The sequence below is a fragment of the Pseudoliparis swirei genome, chromosome 18 (assembly GCF_029220125.1).
Source record: "Pseudoliparis swirei isolate HS2019 ecotype Mariana Trench chromosome 18, NWPU_hadal_v1, whole genome shotgun sequence".
Lineage (NCBI taxonomy): Eukaryota > Metazoa > Chordata > Actinopteri > Perciformes > Liparidae > Pseudoliparis > Pseudoliparis swirei.
In genome coordinates, this window is record NC_079405.1 from 24,670,739 (window position 1) to 24,686,939 (window position 16,201).

The following is a 16,201-nucleotide window of genomic DNA, read 5'->3' on the forward strand; positions in this document are numbered from 1 at the left end:
GTGGAGGCATACGTGTCATCATAATTCATATTCCACAAGATCAAACCGTGATTTCTATTGGGATTTGGGATGTTTTTTAAATTTCTTTATTCCCTACCTGATTGCGGCGAGTCCGATAGAAACATACAGTATGTAGGCTGACGTCTAATGGAATCCTCCGTCATTCTGCTTCAGGGGGAGGTTGTTTTTTGGAACACATTAGCTTCGGCGGCATTGTCGTCATTTCTCTCAGGAATCAATGTTTAATTTGAATAATCCACCCCCCCCCCAAAAAAAACCTGCTTTCTTTTGGTTTGCGGGGACATCCGTGTCCCAGATGAACAAAGAAGTAAATGAGGGGGAATAAAAACAGGTAATTATGCCGAACCAGTAAATGAATGACCCACTGACCCTCCGTCCTAATTGATTCTGTCGAAGGCAAATCGTTCTTATCACCCATTTTGATGTGTTTTTGTTAACCGTCTTTTTTGCTTCTTCTTTTTTTTCTTTTTTCCGATGTAATTAATCGCTTTATGTGAATAAAGAATCAAATGGTAGAAACCGGGTTGGAGGACATCTGCGTCTCTTCCATTTGCCAGCAGGGCAATTACAGTCTGCAGCCTGCGCGCCCGTGGAATGACGTCATATCCTGGAAGAAGAGCCAAGACTTCGCCTCCCACCAGAGTCGTCAAACCCACGATGCTATTTAGCTTTATTTACTGTTCATGAAAAAAACTCCAAAAAAAACATAATGCATAACATTAACATACTGTTGGCTGTTTAGTGGAGTAGTTAGGCGTGTACGTACACAAATTATGCAAATGGTAGAGAGGAGGAGGAAGAAGAAGAAAAAAGAGGTGTCTGCAGCAGCTGTGTGCATTTCAGAAACGACGTTGTTAAGAGAGAGCGGCGGCGGCCGCCGGGGTCGGGGCCGGCCGCCGACCTCACGCGGGGCGCGCACGCCGAGTCGCAGTGCAGCGCGGCCGTCTGAGCCGATGACATGTGCTGCTTTGCATGTAAATCCTTTTAGCGGCTCACCTCCGGGTGAACCCGCCGAGAGCCATTCTGCTGCCGGCTTAAAGACAAAGGTGTGTTTTTATGACTAGGCGAGGCGCGTCCTCTGCAAGGCCCTCGTGTCCCGCTACCCTCCCCTTTAATCACTGTATCAACCACTCTCATAAAGTCCATGAGGTGTGCATGAGTGTGTGTGTGTGTGTGTGTGTGTGTGCCAAAGCCACGTCTATGCGTCCGTGAGCATGTGCCCTTCCTTGTTCCCCCCCCCCCCCCGTTTTTTAAACTTAATCAGCAAAAATAAAAAAAGCCGTTGTAAGCCGGCTCATATCATAGGGGTGATTATTGGTAATAAATACTTTTTTTTCTACATACTTATTACGGAGGCAGTTTTCTTCGCGCGCTTAATGAGAGTAATTTGATTTGCTTGAGAGATTACAGTTTCCCAGAATTAATGCGGCAGTCCCCATTCCGAGATAGAGTGAGATCTAAGATTCTTCACAGGTCGTGTGCTGCTAGATGCACCCCTCTCACATAGCGGCTAATGGAGTTGAACAGCAGTCTGTCATCCCCCCCCCCACCCCCCACCCACCCACCGCCCCAGCAGCTCTATAGCCCACATGCCCTTGGTTCCTGCAGAGCTTGTTGTTTGAGCTACTTCTGCCGCCTGCATTTTACTTTTACCTCTTCTTCACACCAACTGCTGCTAAGTGCCTCCCTCTGGGAAAAAAAAAGAAAGAAGCAGGGACGGTGATTTATTGTATATATGCAATGTTCAGTCATCAATGACAATTCAACATCTGGACATATTATTCACACAATTGCACTAATTCAAATGGTTTTTTTCAGTTTTATTATTTTTTGGCCATCGTTTTTTTTTTTTTTTCCTCTCGCGTTTCTACCTACCCGGATTTGTCGTTGTTTAATATTTCCACCACATGTTTATGTAAACCCTTCCAGCTTAGCGCATAACTTAATTTGAGTTGTGATCGTCTTCTCTGGCGACATTTATTGAAGCCTGCAGCCGTGCGGGTCTCGGCGCCTAAAGCTGAAGGTGGCTCCGGCAGATTGAGGGCGGCCAATTCCGCCTCCGCACTGCACTTCGCATGTTAATGAAGCTCGAGGGGGTTCGGAAAAGTGCTTATTTCACGAGTTGTTAGTCCATAAACACTCTGTGGATGTGTACTTCTGATGGCCCCAGATTGTATCGATGGATCCAGAGAGCGACTCAGAATCGTGGATTTGTCCTTAAATGGGTGTCAATGGTGTTAATGGTGTTAATTGTGTTAATTGTCTCGAAAAGGCATTGGAGTCCCAGCTCCTCCTTTGACTCTTTTACTTAAAGAATGAACCGGTTTAGTCCAGATCAATGCAGAAATACCGTCAACAGGTGAGTTATATATCAAACTTCATGTAAACTGGCTGCAGCCAGAGGGGCGGGAACATGTTGCATTTAAACAAAAGCATTTAAACCGCCCGCCGTGCCACTTTTCATCCATCCGTCCATGTTTGAGTGGTAGCGACAGGGATGAAGCTGAGATACTGTAGCAGTGAGCCTCAGGGACTGAACTACTCTTACTAGCCAAATCCACAATGACAATTTATTTCACTTTTTAGCCACGTACAGGCCCTCTCCACTAAATACAAATACATCGCCATTTAGTCGGTTAAATACATTGAATGCATGCAATGCACATCAGTTTGTCGAGTTCGTGGCCGTGGGGTATTTCAGTTTCCATCACTGCGTTACGCATTGCTGAACCGTTGGCCCTCGAGGGTTTTGGGATTTTTGCCGGTATTATACGGGGGAGCGAACGACTGCAATTTTTATACGGAGTCATTCTGCGTAAATTTCTCGGTCCAGTGGATGAAGAAAATGTACGCCAGCTCGTTATAACCCAAATGATGGGTTTGTGTAGGACGTCCCACTGACCAGTCTGTCTTACTGCACCAGGTACTACCTCTAGTTTCGAGGAGAGGAGAGGAGGGGAGGGGAGAGGAGAGGAGAGGAGAGGAGAGGAGAGGAGAGGAGAGGAGAGATGTCATGTCATGTGGTGGAAATGTGTCCAGAATGAGTGAAGATCTTCATCTTCATCGGCACCAGAATTGGCAATTCCTTGCTCCCTCACACACCTTCCACATCTTCCTATGATGTCAATGAAGATGTTTTATTTTTATTTTTTTTAAATCACCCATCCCCCCCAACAGAAACCCATCAGGGCCCACCACGGGTCACGTCACCCGACTCTAATACATTACGGTCCGGTGTGACGGGCGATGTGTCTGACCCCGCTGAAGATTACTCCTCTTTACGGCCGGAGCAGATCCGATTTATTTATTTTTCTTCTTTCTCTCTCCTGCTATTCTCTCTCTTCCCTTTCTTTATTCCTGGCGGCATCGGATCATATTACCCATCTTGGAATGACTTCAACAGAGACACTGCTATTCCCAGGGAGCTGTCTCTCTCCCCGCTGCAACTCAATCCATAGCCAATTGCACTGGCCTCGTGATTTATAGAAAATCCTCTCCTTCGCTCTCCACACACACACACACACACACACACTGGGAATTCTCCCCCTGGCAGCTCATGTTGTGTCTCAGGTCACGACAGTTCAAGCCAGTGAGCGTCATTGGGAAGAGATGTACAGTGGAACACGTAAAGACCCGACCATAAAGGCTGCGGGTGCGTTTGTTTTATGCACGGTTCACCGGGAGAAAAAAAGAAGAGAAATCATCGATTTTAGTGTCTCGATGAAACGGGATACTTTGAGAGGAGATGAGGAGATACTCGCCCGACTCTTTTGGTGCCGGATGTCATCTCGAATCAAAACAAGCTTTCGGCGGTTCCGCTGTTGTGCGCCATACTGATTAGTGGGATTATTCATCCCCACAAGTTACTTTTGCCTCCCCACACACACACACACACACAAGTTAATCAACGCTCCCCGTGGCGCCGCCGAGGCCCGAGAGCGGTCAGCCGGCGTCGCGGGGGCCGCACGGTTCGCTCCCCCTACCCCTCTTCCTCCGGCGCTATTCTATAGCGGGCGCGCCGATCGCATTCATCTATATTCACCACGACTAAATTGGAAGATTTAGCCGGGGTGGGGGGGTGGGTGGGGGGGGTTACCGGATCGTCCCGGGTGTAGCAATGATGTCGAGTCCTCCCATGTCTATGAGACCCGAACGGATCCAGCTTCCCATTCTAAACAATATCATTCGCGCATGAATAAAAAAAGAAAAAAATATCCGCTCGCAGTATTCTGGGTCTCACGCTGGATTTTTGGGAGCGCCCATTTTCCCAAGCACAACCCCCCCCCCCCATCACCCCCCTGCTACGAAGTGCTGCAACACTTCCAACACTGAGGCAATCGGGGGATAGGTGGTGGGGGGGGGGGGTGCGTGCAGTGTGTGTTTTCTAACCGTCCGCCTAAGCGCCCGGCACACTCTCTCTCCCCGCTCCCACTTTATCAACTTGACGGATATGATCGCTGTATTCAGCGGCGGGCATCCGGAGGCATCATACGCTCAGAGAGAGAGAATAAAAGAAAGGCTAAGGTCAGGGAGAGGCGGGCTGCTGAGATCTGCCCGCTGCATCGTTCCCAGATCCCATTATTTATTTTTTTCCCCCCACAGCCTCTCTTCCCTTTAGCTCATGTTATCCTCCTCTCACTCCCACACTCTTATTTTTTTCCCCATCTGCCTCTAAAATGACACCGAAGTGCCGACCGCTCCTCCGACTGATTCGCCCGCGTGTGACCACCCTCCTTTTTATTTTTTAAACTATTTTTTTAGTGGAGCCATTGGCGGGCGATGCGGGAGCCGCCCCGGCTCCTGGCGGGGAGACGAGGTGACACGCGGCTGTGCGCTGATAGGCTTTCCACTGGAGTGGATTAAATCAGCATCGGGCTCGTGGAGCTGATTACCCCCGATATGAGAATGCAGTATCTTAATGGTACACGTTTTCACGAGGCAGCCCGGTTGCCTTCCATTTTGTGGCTAATACGTCTATTCTTATGAGTCATTTACTTCTTTAATTACCTTTAGCAGCAGATGCACAATGGTGTATTAATGTGAATGATTTTTACTGCCACTTCATCATACTGAGCCCGGGAAGTTGAAAGGCGTAATTGAGGCGGAAGAGCGACTCATGAGAGGAACAATATTTAGCTGACAGCTCCTCTTGTACTCGGGGAGGGTGTTTATGAGTTTACACCGCACTAAAGCTGCAATAAACACAGAATATTCCTTTTAATAATGTCGAGGGGGGAAGAAACGCTTTTCACTCAGATCTGTTGGCTTATTTAATCATCCCGGGGAAGTTGTTTGGTAGAATCCGACAACACGCTGCATGTGTGTGTGTGTGCCTTGTTGTCTCATCTGCTTTTATTTTCTTCTTCTTCTTTTTGCTTCTTCTTTTTGCTTTTTCTTCTTTTTCTTCTTCTTCTTCTTCTTCTTCTTCTTCTTCTTCTTCTCCTTCTCCTCCTCCACTTCTTCTTCTCCTTCTTCTCCTCTTTTTCTTCTCCTCCTCCTCCTCTTCTTCTTTTTCTTCTTCTTCTTCTTCTACTTCTTCTTTTTCTTCTTTTTCTTCTTCTTCTCCTTCTCCTCCTCCTCTTCTTCTCCTCTTCTTCTCCTCCTCCTCTTCTTCTTCTTCTTTTTCTTCTTCTTCTTTTTCTTCTTCTTCTTCTCCTTCTCCTCCTCTTCTTCTCCTTCTTCTCCTCCTCCTCTTCTTCTTTTTCTTCTTCTTCTCCTCCTCTTCTTCTTCTTCTTCTCCTCCTCCTCTTTTTATTCTCCTCCTCCTCTTCTTCTTCTCCTCCTCTTTTTCTTCTCCTCCTCTCTCTTCTTCTCCTCCTCCTCCTCCTCCTCCTTCTTCTTCTTTGCAACCTTCCTTGCAGCGTGTGTCATTTGCATGCCCGCGTTGCCTCTCGTGTGTGTTTTGTGTGCGTCTCGTGTGTCTTGTGTGTCTTGTGTGTCTTGTGTGTCTCTGTGTGTCTTGTGTGTCTTGTGTGTCTTGTGTGTCTCTGTGTGTCTCGTGCATCTTGTGTGTCTCTGTGTGTCTTGTGTGTCTCTGTGTGTCTCTGTGTGTCTTGTGTGTCTTGTGTGTCTTGTGCATCTTGTGCATCTTGTGTGTCTCTGTGTGTCTTGTGTGTCTTGTGTGTCTTGTGTGTCTCTGTGTGTCTCGTGCATCTTGTGTGTCTCTGTGTGTCTTGTGTGGCCGCTCCTCCTCGGTGCGGTCCTCCTCTGAATAGAGAGGCCTGTCTCTGGCCATCTGTCGGTAAGCTGCCGGGCTGAGCGAGGCCGGGAGGGATCCAAACAAACGGCGAGCGCACAGCGAACGGAAGCCGGCGTGGCCGAGCCGACCTCGGCCGCGGTTGGAGGGGAGGGGAGGGGAGGGGGGCGGGGCGTGACCCCTCTGTACCAGGCTCGGAGCGCCCCCGAACCGCCTGTTTACCCTCCCCTCTGCACCTCCTGCAACCTCCCCCTCTGCTCCCACCCCCTCTCTCTCTCTCCATCTTTTACCTCTCCTCTATGTTTCACTCTCGCTCTCTCTCTCTCCATCTGTTTGTGCCCCCCCCCCCACCACACACACACACACACACTCTGTCCTCTCCCCCTTTCCACTCCACTCCCTCCATCATCAGTCCTGCTTCACAGCCCCCTCTCGTCTATCTACACTCGCAGTTAATAACTTTGCTTTCTTCTTGTTTTTCTTACAGTCAGTTATTTTTGATTGTCCTCCAAAAGCTGTTATGGGGAGAGGGGTGGGGGTGGGGGGGGGGGGGGTGGGGGGGTTACAAGAGGGCGGGGGGGGGGTATATGGACAAACAAAACAGGCTTTTTAAAAAAAAGTCAGATTTGGTCTTGTGTAACGCACTGCCTTATTGTTTAAACGTGGATATTTTAAATGTTTAGTGTTGTCATAAATATTAATGGATTAGTTGAAAAGTGCAGCAAAGGAAGGCAAATCTAATGGTCGGGGGAGTGGGTATGAAACGTTGATTTATTTATGTATTCAACATGAATTAGTTTTGGGAATCTAAACACAGACCGGAGAGTGTTGTTGCGAGGGCCCCGGAGTGCGCCGGGTTTCCAGCGTCGGGGGCCTGTTTCCCCAAGTGGAGTGGCTTTTTGGAAATGGCATTAATTACACACTCACTGGGAAAGCAGACTGTCCCCGCTTTGCATTGCAGATAAACGTCCGTATTACTGAGGCAAAGAGAAGGGAGGGGGGGGGGAGGGATGCAATTAATATAAATAGACACGATCCTCAATGCTTATCCGCGTACATGTTTAAAAATCGCCTCTCGACGCTGAAATAAAATACAAAGAATTCGATGATTTCAATTAAAATGTCAAGTATTCCAAGTGAATTCCATTACTCTCCGCGTGGATAGTCGGAAACCCGGCGAACGCCGATTCCACCGCCGCCGGCTACGATAGCCCCGACGTGCGTGAGCGACCTTGTGTTCAGAAGAGCTGGTGGGAGGAGAGCCGGGGCTCCGCGGTTTCGGGGGTTCGCCCACTGAGGAGTGGAGGGTGGGTGGGAGGGGGGGGGGGAGGGGGGAGGGCTTGTCTTTGGAAAAGGAAAACGGCACGAGTGATAAATGTCAGGTGAGTCGAGACGTGCGATCAGTCAGAGAGTCAAGCAGATAACCTTGACATTTAGTGTGTCGGACCCCCCCCATCCACGCAGAGGCTGCAGAGCGAGACCGCAGGCGCCCCCGGTGTCTTCAGAGCCGGACTGCATTAAGAGCTAACCTATTAGTCGTGTTGTTACTGGGCTGTCTCTGAGCCACGCTCTCCTGACTAACAATGCCTGGCGAGAAAAGAAAAAAATAAATATGGCCACTGAGTAAATACACACACACACACACACACACACATGCACGGAAACAGATGCAACGTCCCGTCATCCCTTCCTCCGAGTGGCCGCAGGGATCCGGTTACACCTGCCTGCACATCTTCTAGCAATTAGGAGCAATCTGCTCGGGAAAGCATTTCACGTTCTTCGAGGTCTTCTTCCACGCGAGACGTGTGGCGAGAGGAGCCGGTCGGACGCTCGGAGAACCTGAAGAGGTTCTCTCTGAGGGCGATGGGACCCGAACAAACGCCCCTCTTCCACTTCGACTCGGCAGCGCGGGGTCAGTGAGGTCGCATAAGAAGAAGCTCAAAGGGACACGCATCTGAAATAATGTCCTGCTTTACGTCGTAGGGGGGGGGGGTTCGTCAGAGAGCGACTTGACTGCGTGGCGATGCTCCGAGCGAGAGGATTTGTCAGCCGCCCAGAGCTGGCTTTAGCAGCATCAAACCCCACAGCCTGTAAATAATCCACATGTGCAGACTGCACATAGAGACATGCGCTGCTCGGCGGTTCCCTTATCGCAGCGCGATAGCCCGGGGACACGAGAGAGACGCGGCTGCCTCTGTTTGCTCATACGGTGTGAAAGTCGATGCAGATTTAGAAATGAAAAAGGCCTGTTGTTTATTGAGGAAGTTACATTGCGTTGGGGGGGGGGGGAGGCTGTGAACTTTGAGATGGGGGATATAGAAGAGGGCCGCCAAATGACAAGGGTATGAAAATGTGCACCGGCTTTGTTGCCGATGAAAAAAGAAGGGAAACAAAAAAAAATGGTGTCATGTGCTTGAGGGTGTTTTTATAATAATCAAAAGCACCTGGAGGGTTCACTCCCTCCATCATGTGTGTGTGTGTGTGTGTGTGTGTACTTGTGTGTATGCAGACCCAGAAACAGTGAGTATGATGTGTGGAGGTAGGCGTCTAGTCCTCGAGGAGCAGTCGTCATTCTCAGTCCATTCACCGAGGAGTTAAACCTCATCTGTCTGGGGGGGGGGGGGGGTCAGCATGTTGTCTCGGCCGTCTGTCCGTCTTTATTCTTCAGATCGAGGTTCCAGCTCTCTCCCATTTTGTCAGGAGCTCTTCCACCCGCTCCGTCTATCGAGCGTCCAGTACCTTCTGAATGGAAGATCAAAAGAAGATACATTCCAGTGGAGGAGGAGGAGGAGGAGGAGGAGGAGGAGTGTGTGTGTGTGTGTGTGTGTGTGTGTGTGTGTGTGTGTGTGTGTGTGTGTGTGTGTGTGTGTGTGTGTGTGTGTGTGTGTGTGTGTGTGTGTGTGTGTGTGTGTGTGTGTGTGTGGTGGGTGTGGGTGGGTGGGGGCACAGCTCTGAAATAGAGGAGTGGGTGCTGAGTAAACATCGCAGTGACAGTTCACAATGAGTTATTTTAGCCCAGCATTAGGCCTCTCAAAGGCATGCTCCAGTGGCTTGGGAAAAATAATAATCAAATCAAACACGAGTGCAACATTCCTCACCGTGGACGCAACTTTACACTCATCTTGCATCTTTTTAGCTTTAAAATAAAATAAAAAAACGAGTCCTTGAGAGAGCATATCCAGACCTGTGCTGGCAGCGGCATAATTTCAGTTAATTAGCCTTTTGTCAAGAAGATCGTTGGCTCTACTTTCCCAGTGCACCGTCACATAATCGTCGCCCTCGCTTTTAATTGGGAGGAATCATTTTTTTAAACGACGGCGGTTTGTTCACCGCTCCGAGGAGCCGTCATCGTTCACATGGTTGCGTCCTTCCCGCTACGTAGGGGTTATTACGGATTCACCCGAGTTAATAACGCCAGAGTGACTCACCGAACCAGCAGCTCCACCGAGTTCTGCCTGGCGACACAGACCCTTTTTGTGAAAGGAGGCTTTGAAGAGAGCGTAGATGACTCACTAAGAGGCAAATTAAATATAGTGTCCACTAAAACAGATTATTTTTTTATTTTTTAGACGTCTAAAATACTTTTGGCTGCCCCCGTCGTCCACAGCCGGTCGTTGTTTTGCGTTTCTACAAATCGGGGCCTGCAGTCCTGACGACAGACAATCCCGCTTTTAAAAAGGAACAATCTCTGAATCTGCTGGCCTTAACTTTCTGTGCTGAAAACGAAGATGACAGAGAACAGACTTCCCAGAAACACATCACTTCATCCATTACTGTCTGACTCTCCTATCATATCCTGTTGACTCAACTCTCTTTGTTCCAACACCCTCGATTGTAAACCCAGACACACACACACACACACACACACACACACTCTGCATGTGTCATCAGTTACAGGGGAATAGAAAACAGACAACTTTGTTTACTCTCCAGCGTGCCCGGAATACCACGCCTTGGGCGTTGCGGAACGGTTTTGTAACAGCATTTTATTTTATTTCTCTTTTTTCTTTTTGGGGCTCTTGAATTGACTTTTGAATTATCAGCGTTCCGCTGTCTGAGTCACTCAAGCGCTGTTTCTCGGTTCATGACGCTGCAGCGGCTCACCCCAGTTCTATTCATATTTACAGACGGCGTGTGTGTGTGTGTGTATTGTGCGTGTGTGTTCTGGTCCAAATGTGGTCCTGGAGGCACCTACTGGGACCGGGGACCACCACAGAGGTGGTTTTGAGTGCTTTTCTGGGTGTTGATGTGTCTGTCGGTGGCATATTTTTACACTGCGATAGCGTCACCACCACGTAGAAAAAGTGACCCGGTATGGAGGTGAGATCCAAATGAAGGCCGAGTATGAAGAGGGGTGTGGCCTAGGCAAGAAGGTCAGGAAGGGGTTAGAAACAGAGTGCTGGAGGGGTGGTGCATTTTTGAAGTTAGCGTCCCGTTAATTCCTTCGTCAGAAAAATCTGATGGGATTTTTTGTCTTTGGATTATAGATGCAGATGAAAAACGGCTTTGGAAAAATGGAATTCATGGTTCATGTTTTGTCCCCGAAATTATTCTCAGTTTTCTGGAAGTGTACATGCGTTCGGCAGAAGTAAAGTCAGATAACGGCGGACTCGTGTTCCAGTGAGGATGTTTAGTCGTCACATTTCGCCACTTAGAAGATCAGAATGTTAAAAACTCTTGTGTAAACCACAGACCCGTAATATTGACCTCTGGTAACTTTGCTGTTATGATTTGATGCTGAATTCAATCAATCAATCATTAGTTTTTACATTTATTAAATTTTTTTACTTTAGAAACAAGGTCATTATTTATTTTTTCATTTAACCCTGCTGTTACCTTTCGGGTCAATTTGACCCCATTCAATGTTTAATGTCGGTGTCCTTTGGGGTCAATTTGACCCCAGACTGTTTTTCACTGTGTCAAACATATAAGAAATATCAACTTTTTTATATCTTTAAAGGGCTATTTAGGTAGTCAACAAACAAACATAAAGTACCTCACACTTAAACTTGGGAAACAATATTAATTCTAATAATTTTCTGGAGGTTTTAATTGCTGGGGTCAAATTGACCCCGAGGGTAAAATATGTTAGTAAATGTTAAGGTAACAGGAGGGTTAAAAGGCATTTCTTAAATTTGATGGACTAAAAACAATTTTTTTAAAGCTTACCATTGATCTGTTTTTAGTTTGAAGATCCATAAAACGATTGAGCTGAACTTTACGAGGCGAAGCGTGAGAATATTTTTTCCGAACCGTAAGATGTAAATATGATGATCGCGTGAGAGTGACTCTCGCTCGCACAATATCAATTTGTACACTTTCCTTATGAGCGTGCTCGCCTGTCGGGAAGGGGGTTCCCAAAGCCTCCGCGAACTTGAACTTAAAAGCGGGGAACAATTCGGCGTGCCGAATGAGAGACGCTGCCGCGCATCGATCCTCGTCACGGACGCACAGAAGGACAATTCACGCACTTTAACGTGAAGTGCGGTGAAACGGCGAGGAGTGTGGCCTCTTTGGAGCCCGTGGTCATCTCCATGCCCCATGATGTCATCCGACAGCCGTGCGTTTGGCAGGGTCAACACTTAGACACACACACACACACACACACGCAGACAGAGAGATCATCATACAGCTGCTCGCTCCCACCCTCCGACTGTCTGCTGCCTTTCCGTCTTAAAGTCTCGTCCGACTTTACCGGCACTAAGACCAAAGTTATCTCTGGTCTTTTCATCCGTCCACTGAGCTTTCTGTTCGCCCTTTTCCCTGCAGAGATCTCTCACTTTTTCACACAGTCGTTCTCAGGTTTCACTCCCTCGTTCACACGTCGCTCTAACTTGTTTCTTCTTCTTCGTCTCTCTCCCTCCCTCCCTCTCTCTCTCTCCCTCTCTCTCTCTCCCTCTCTCTTTCTCTCCCTCTCTCACTCCCTCTCCCTCTATCTCTTTCCCTCTCCCTGTCTCTCTCCCTCTCTCTCCCTCTATCTCTCTCCCTCTCTCTTTCTCCCTCTCTCTCTCTCTCTCTGCCTCTCTCCCTCTCTCTTTCTCCCTCTCTCACTCCCTCTCCCTCTATCTCTCTCTCTCTCTCCCTGTCTCTCTCCCTCTCTCTCCCTCTCTCCTCCCTCTCCTCTCTCTCTCTCCTCTCCCCTCCTCTCCTCCCCTCTCCTCTCCTCTCTCCTCTCTCTCTCTCCTCTCTCTCTCTCTCCTCTCTCTCCCTCCTCTCTCTCTCTCCTCTACCTCTCTCTCTCCTCTCCTCTCTCTCTCCTCCTCTCCTGTCTCTCTCTCTCCCTCTCCCTTTCTCTCTCCCTCTCCCTTTCTCTCCCTCTCTCACTCCCTCTCCCTCTCTCTCTCTCCCTCTCTCTCTCTCTCTCTCTCTCTCTCTCTCTCTCCTCTCCCTCTCCCTCTCCCTCTCTCTCTCTACGTTCCGCCCTTTCCTTTTTTTTCTCGCTAATTCCTGCGATCCCCTCAAATAATTGAGCGGGCGGGGGGGAAGCCCCGCCAGATCTCCGGTGTGTGCGCGATGGGCTCGGATGTGCCCCGGCTGTTTGTTTAATTTGCGGGGAGTGATCGTCTGAGGAACACGGAAAGAATGAGGCCAGTTATTTACCCAGATGGTTTACTGGTGGAGGTGTGAGGCCGGCCAGCTCGCTGTGGGAACACGGCGCTTGCTTTTCTTGGTATCGCTGACCGTTTTTCAAGACCGCTGTGTGTGTCCCCCCCCCCCCCCTCCAGCTCTCTCTCTCTCTCTCTCTCTCTCCAGCTTTGTTTGCTCTGGATGGCATGTTTGATTATTTATCGCGAGGGAAAAGGGAGTAGCTGGAGCAATAAACATGTGTGTTTTGTTTTCCACTGAGAAGGCCGTGTCCTTTTAACAGACATTCGGAGCGGCCATAAAAGCCTTTTATTTGGGGACTTTGACTGAGCTAAAGGATCAAAAGACGCTGATAGTGTCTCTGACTGTTTGTGTTTGCTGTGAGTGCAACTAATCAACAGATAAATATTTCTTCTGGCTTGCTTTTATTTCGTCTTTTTTCCCCTCCCTCTCTGTGTGTGTGTGTGTGTGTTTGTCTTCTTCATCTTCTTCTCCGTGAATTTGTTTTGACATGTGATTATTGTTCCCGGTGTGCATTAGTGGTGGGATCGTTTATTGTCAGCCTCTAAGATTTATGACCGCGGATGGGAAAGTATGAAAAGATGCTCCGTAATGTGTGTGTGTGTGTGTGTTATCTATCGGGAGGCCACGGGGATATTGTTGTAAGTGGATACATCTGCTCCCACGATAAGCATCAAAGTGTCTTCGAGGGACTTTTAGCATATCTGCTTCTAGCAAGTTCTATTCCACTGTTTACATTTTCTCTTTTTTCTAATCTCTTTATGCATTTCTCTTTATTAGGCTCTCCAAGTGGCACGGCAGATACTCCTCCAGCAGCAGCAACAACAACAACAACAACAACAGCAGCAGCAGCAGCAGCAGTCTCAACAAAACACCGGCCGCAAGTCCCCCAAAGACAAGCAGCAAAGCCTCCAGGTACCGTCAGAAACTCTCTTATTTATTTCCCCCCCGCGACGACGAACAGACGACTCGCCGATTTCACTTTGCGGGTCATAAAATGACGCACGGCGGAAAAATAAAATGTCAGAAAAGGGAGAGAGAAAAATCTGAAAAAGTGAGAAAAGAGCGGAACTTGTGCAACTCGCTCTGGAACACGGCATGCGAGGAAAAGCACGCCGCTGGCCTGAGTTCACAAACAGGAAATTAGAAAATCGGCAACATTTGCAACCGTGTGTGTGATTTAGCAACACACACACACACACACAATCAACCGTGTGTCATCTAAATCTTGACGGAGGACACTAGCTGTAGCATTTAGATCTCCACAATATATAGACCTGAAACAACCTCGGTGTCATTCCAGTGCAGTGACTCTGTTTTCACTCTCACTCAATGCACTTGGTTAAGGAGGTGAAAGCAGGAGAAAGTGTGGAAACGAGAGAGAGACTGAGAGAGAGGGAGCGAGAGAGAGAGAGAGAGAGACAGAGAGAGAAAGAGAGAGAGAGATTCACGGAGATGCGAATCCGGTCAAGCAGAGGAACCTCCATGCTTTCATCACACACACACACTCATGGATATGTGTGTGTGTGTGTGTGTGTGTGTGTGTGTGTGTGTGTTGGGCAATCCAGGTGACGTGGAGAGAGGCGAGGGGGCCGGTCGACTTTTTTTTTGGAACGCCTTTTGTGATGCGATGAAAAAAAAGAAACCGTCAGTTTTTGTTGTTGTTCTTATGTTGTTGATCTCTTCATCTCGCTCTGCTCGGAAATACGAGCGCCGCTGTTCCGGTGCGATATTTACGGTCATCCCGGATCAGCTGCCTCGGAGATGTACGTCTTTTGTGTTTGAACAAGCGGTTGTTTGTGTCAGTGTGAAATCGCAAACGACTTCAGGGCATATTTGGTAATTAATACGGAGGCCCTGCTCTCTCTCTCTCTCTGTGTGTGTGTGTGTGTATATAATATTTAATACCCTTACTATCCCATCGGGGGCCCTTTTTAATGAGCTATTGTAGCAGCTAGGTCTAATGTCAGGTTGCGGGGAGAAAAAAAAGCCTCTTTGTTGTGCAGATGTCTTCAGGATCCGCTGCAGAGGAAGAAAGTATGACTGTGATGACCTTTCAGTTGTGTGCATATTTGTCAGGATTCAACTAAGTTGAAAGGATCAGACTAAACTGTTGGAATTGTGCTACAGAGGTCAACAGAGGGGACCACAGCGGCAGATACCAGCGTACAGCCAGTTGTTGGTACATAGACCATCTCCTGCAGACAAAGAGGAAATTAAAATTCTAATTTATTAATGTATACGGAGAGCTCGGCCAAGCTGTCACTCAGTTATTGAAAAGAGAGCCGGGGCCCTTCCCCCCCCCCCCCCGCTTCTCCTCCTCCTCCTCCTCCTCCCCTTCTTGTGAAGAGGGCACAGAGCTCGCTGTAGTATCTAACCGACCGCCCGTAAATTGGCTGCTCTCTTAATGTCGTGTGTTGCGTGGAAGCTGCCATTATGAAGAAACAAGCCACAGGTCCCGGACGAGTGTTTGTTTATCTCAGAATTGCATATTGTGCTAATTAAGCACACGGCGACCGCATACACACACACACACACACACACACACAGTTTACAGCCAGGAGTTCATGCATAAACATCAGTGTGCGGAGGATGTATTGCATTTGTTTTTTGTTGTGTTTTTTTCTTTCTTCTTCTTCCGTCTGCTCTTGCTCTCTCTCTCTCTCTCTCTTCCTCTCTCTCTCTCACACACACAAACACATTTCGTGAAAACTCCAAAGGCTGTGAGAGTCTCATCTCACTTCCTCTTTTAAGAACAAAACACCCGGAGACCCCCTTCACACGGCGAACGCTCGCCGTCTCCGTCACGCGGCCCGCGCTAACGATCCTCCGTCGGTTCGTCGAACGACGTCGGCCCCACAATTACGACGAGGCCGTGTAAAAAATAAAAAAAACACCTGATCTCTGGACGCGGGCTCCATTCATCTCGGCCGTCTTGCCTATTAGGCACGAGGAGACGCGTCGAGAGACTCTCCCTCATCTGGAGATGTGACTCACGTTCCAATTCCTTCTTATTCAAGTCCCCCCCAAAAAATAACGAAGCACGGTGTGTGTATAGAACATCTGAAAGGAAGAAGAAGAAGAAGGAGGAGGAGGAAGAGAAGGAGGAGGAGGAGGAAGAGGGGAAGAAGAGGAGAAGGAGAAGAGGTGGAAGAAGAAGAATGAGGAGAAGGAGGAGGAAGAGGAGGAGAAGAAGAAGGAGGAGAAGGAGAGGAAGAAGAGGAGAAGGAGAAGAGGTGGAAGAAGAAGGAGGAGGAGGAGGAAAAGAAGAAGAAGGAGGAGGAAGAGGGGAAGAAGAGGAGAAGGAGAAGAGGTGGAAGAAGAAGAAGGAGGAGAAGGAGGAGGAAGAGGAGAAGAAGAAGAAGAAGAGGAGGAGAA

General features: G+C 48.5%; 1 protein-coding gene across 11 annotated transcripts in view; it reads left to right on the plus strand.

Annotated features, from left to right (window-relative positions):
• foxp1b (forkhead box P1b) overlaps positions 1-16,201 on the plus strand; it is a 171,511-nt gene that overhangs the window by 103,694 nt on the left and 51,616 nt on the right. For all 11 annotated transcript variants that reach the window (XM_056438293.1, XM_056438292.1, XM_056438294.1 and 8 more), the window contains one exon: positions 13,604-13,738. In XM_056438293.1, the coding sequence (XP_056294268.1) occupies positions 13,604-13,738 (135 nt within the window). The remainder of the gene's footprint in view (positions 1-13,603; positions 13,739-16,201) is intronic.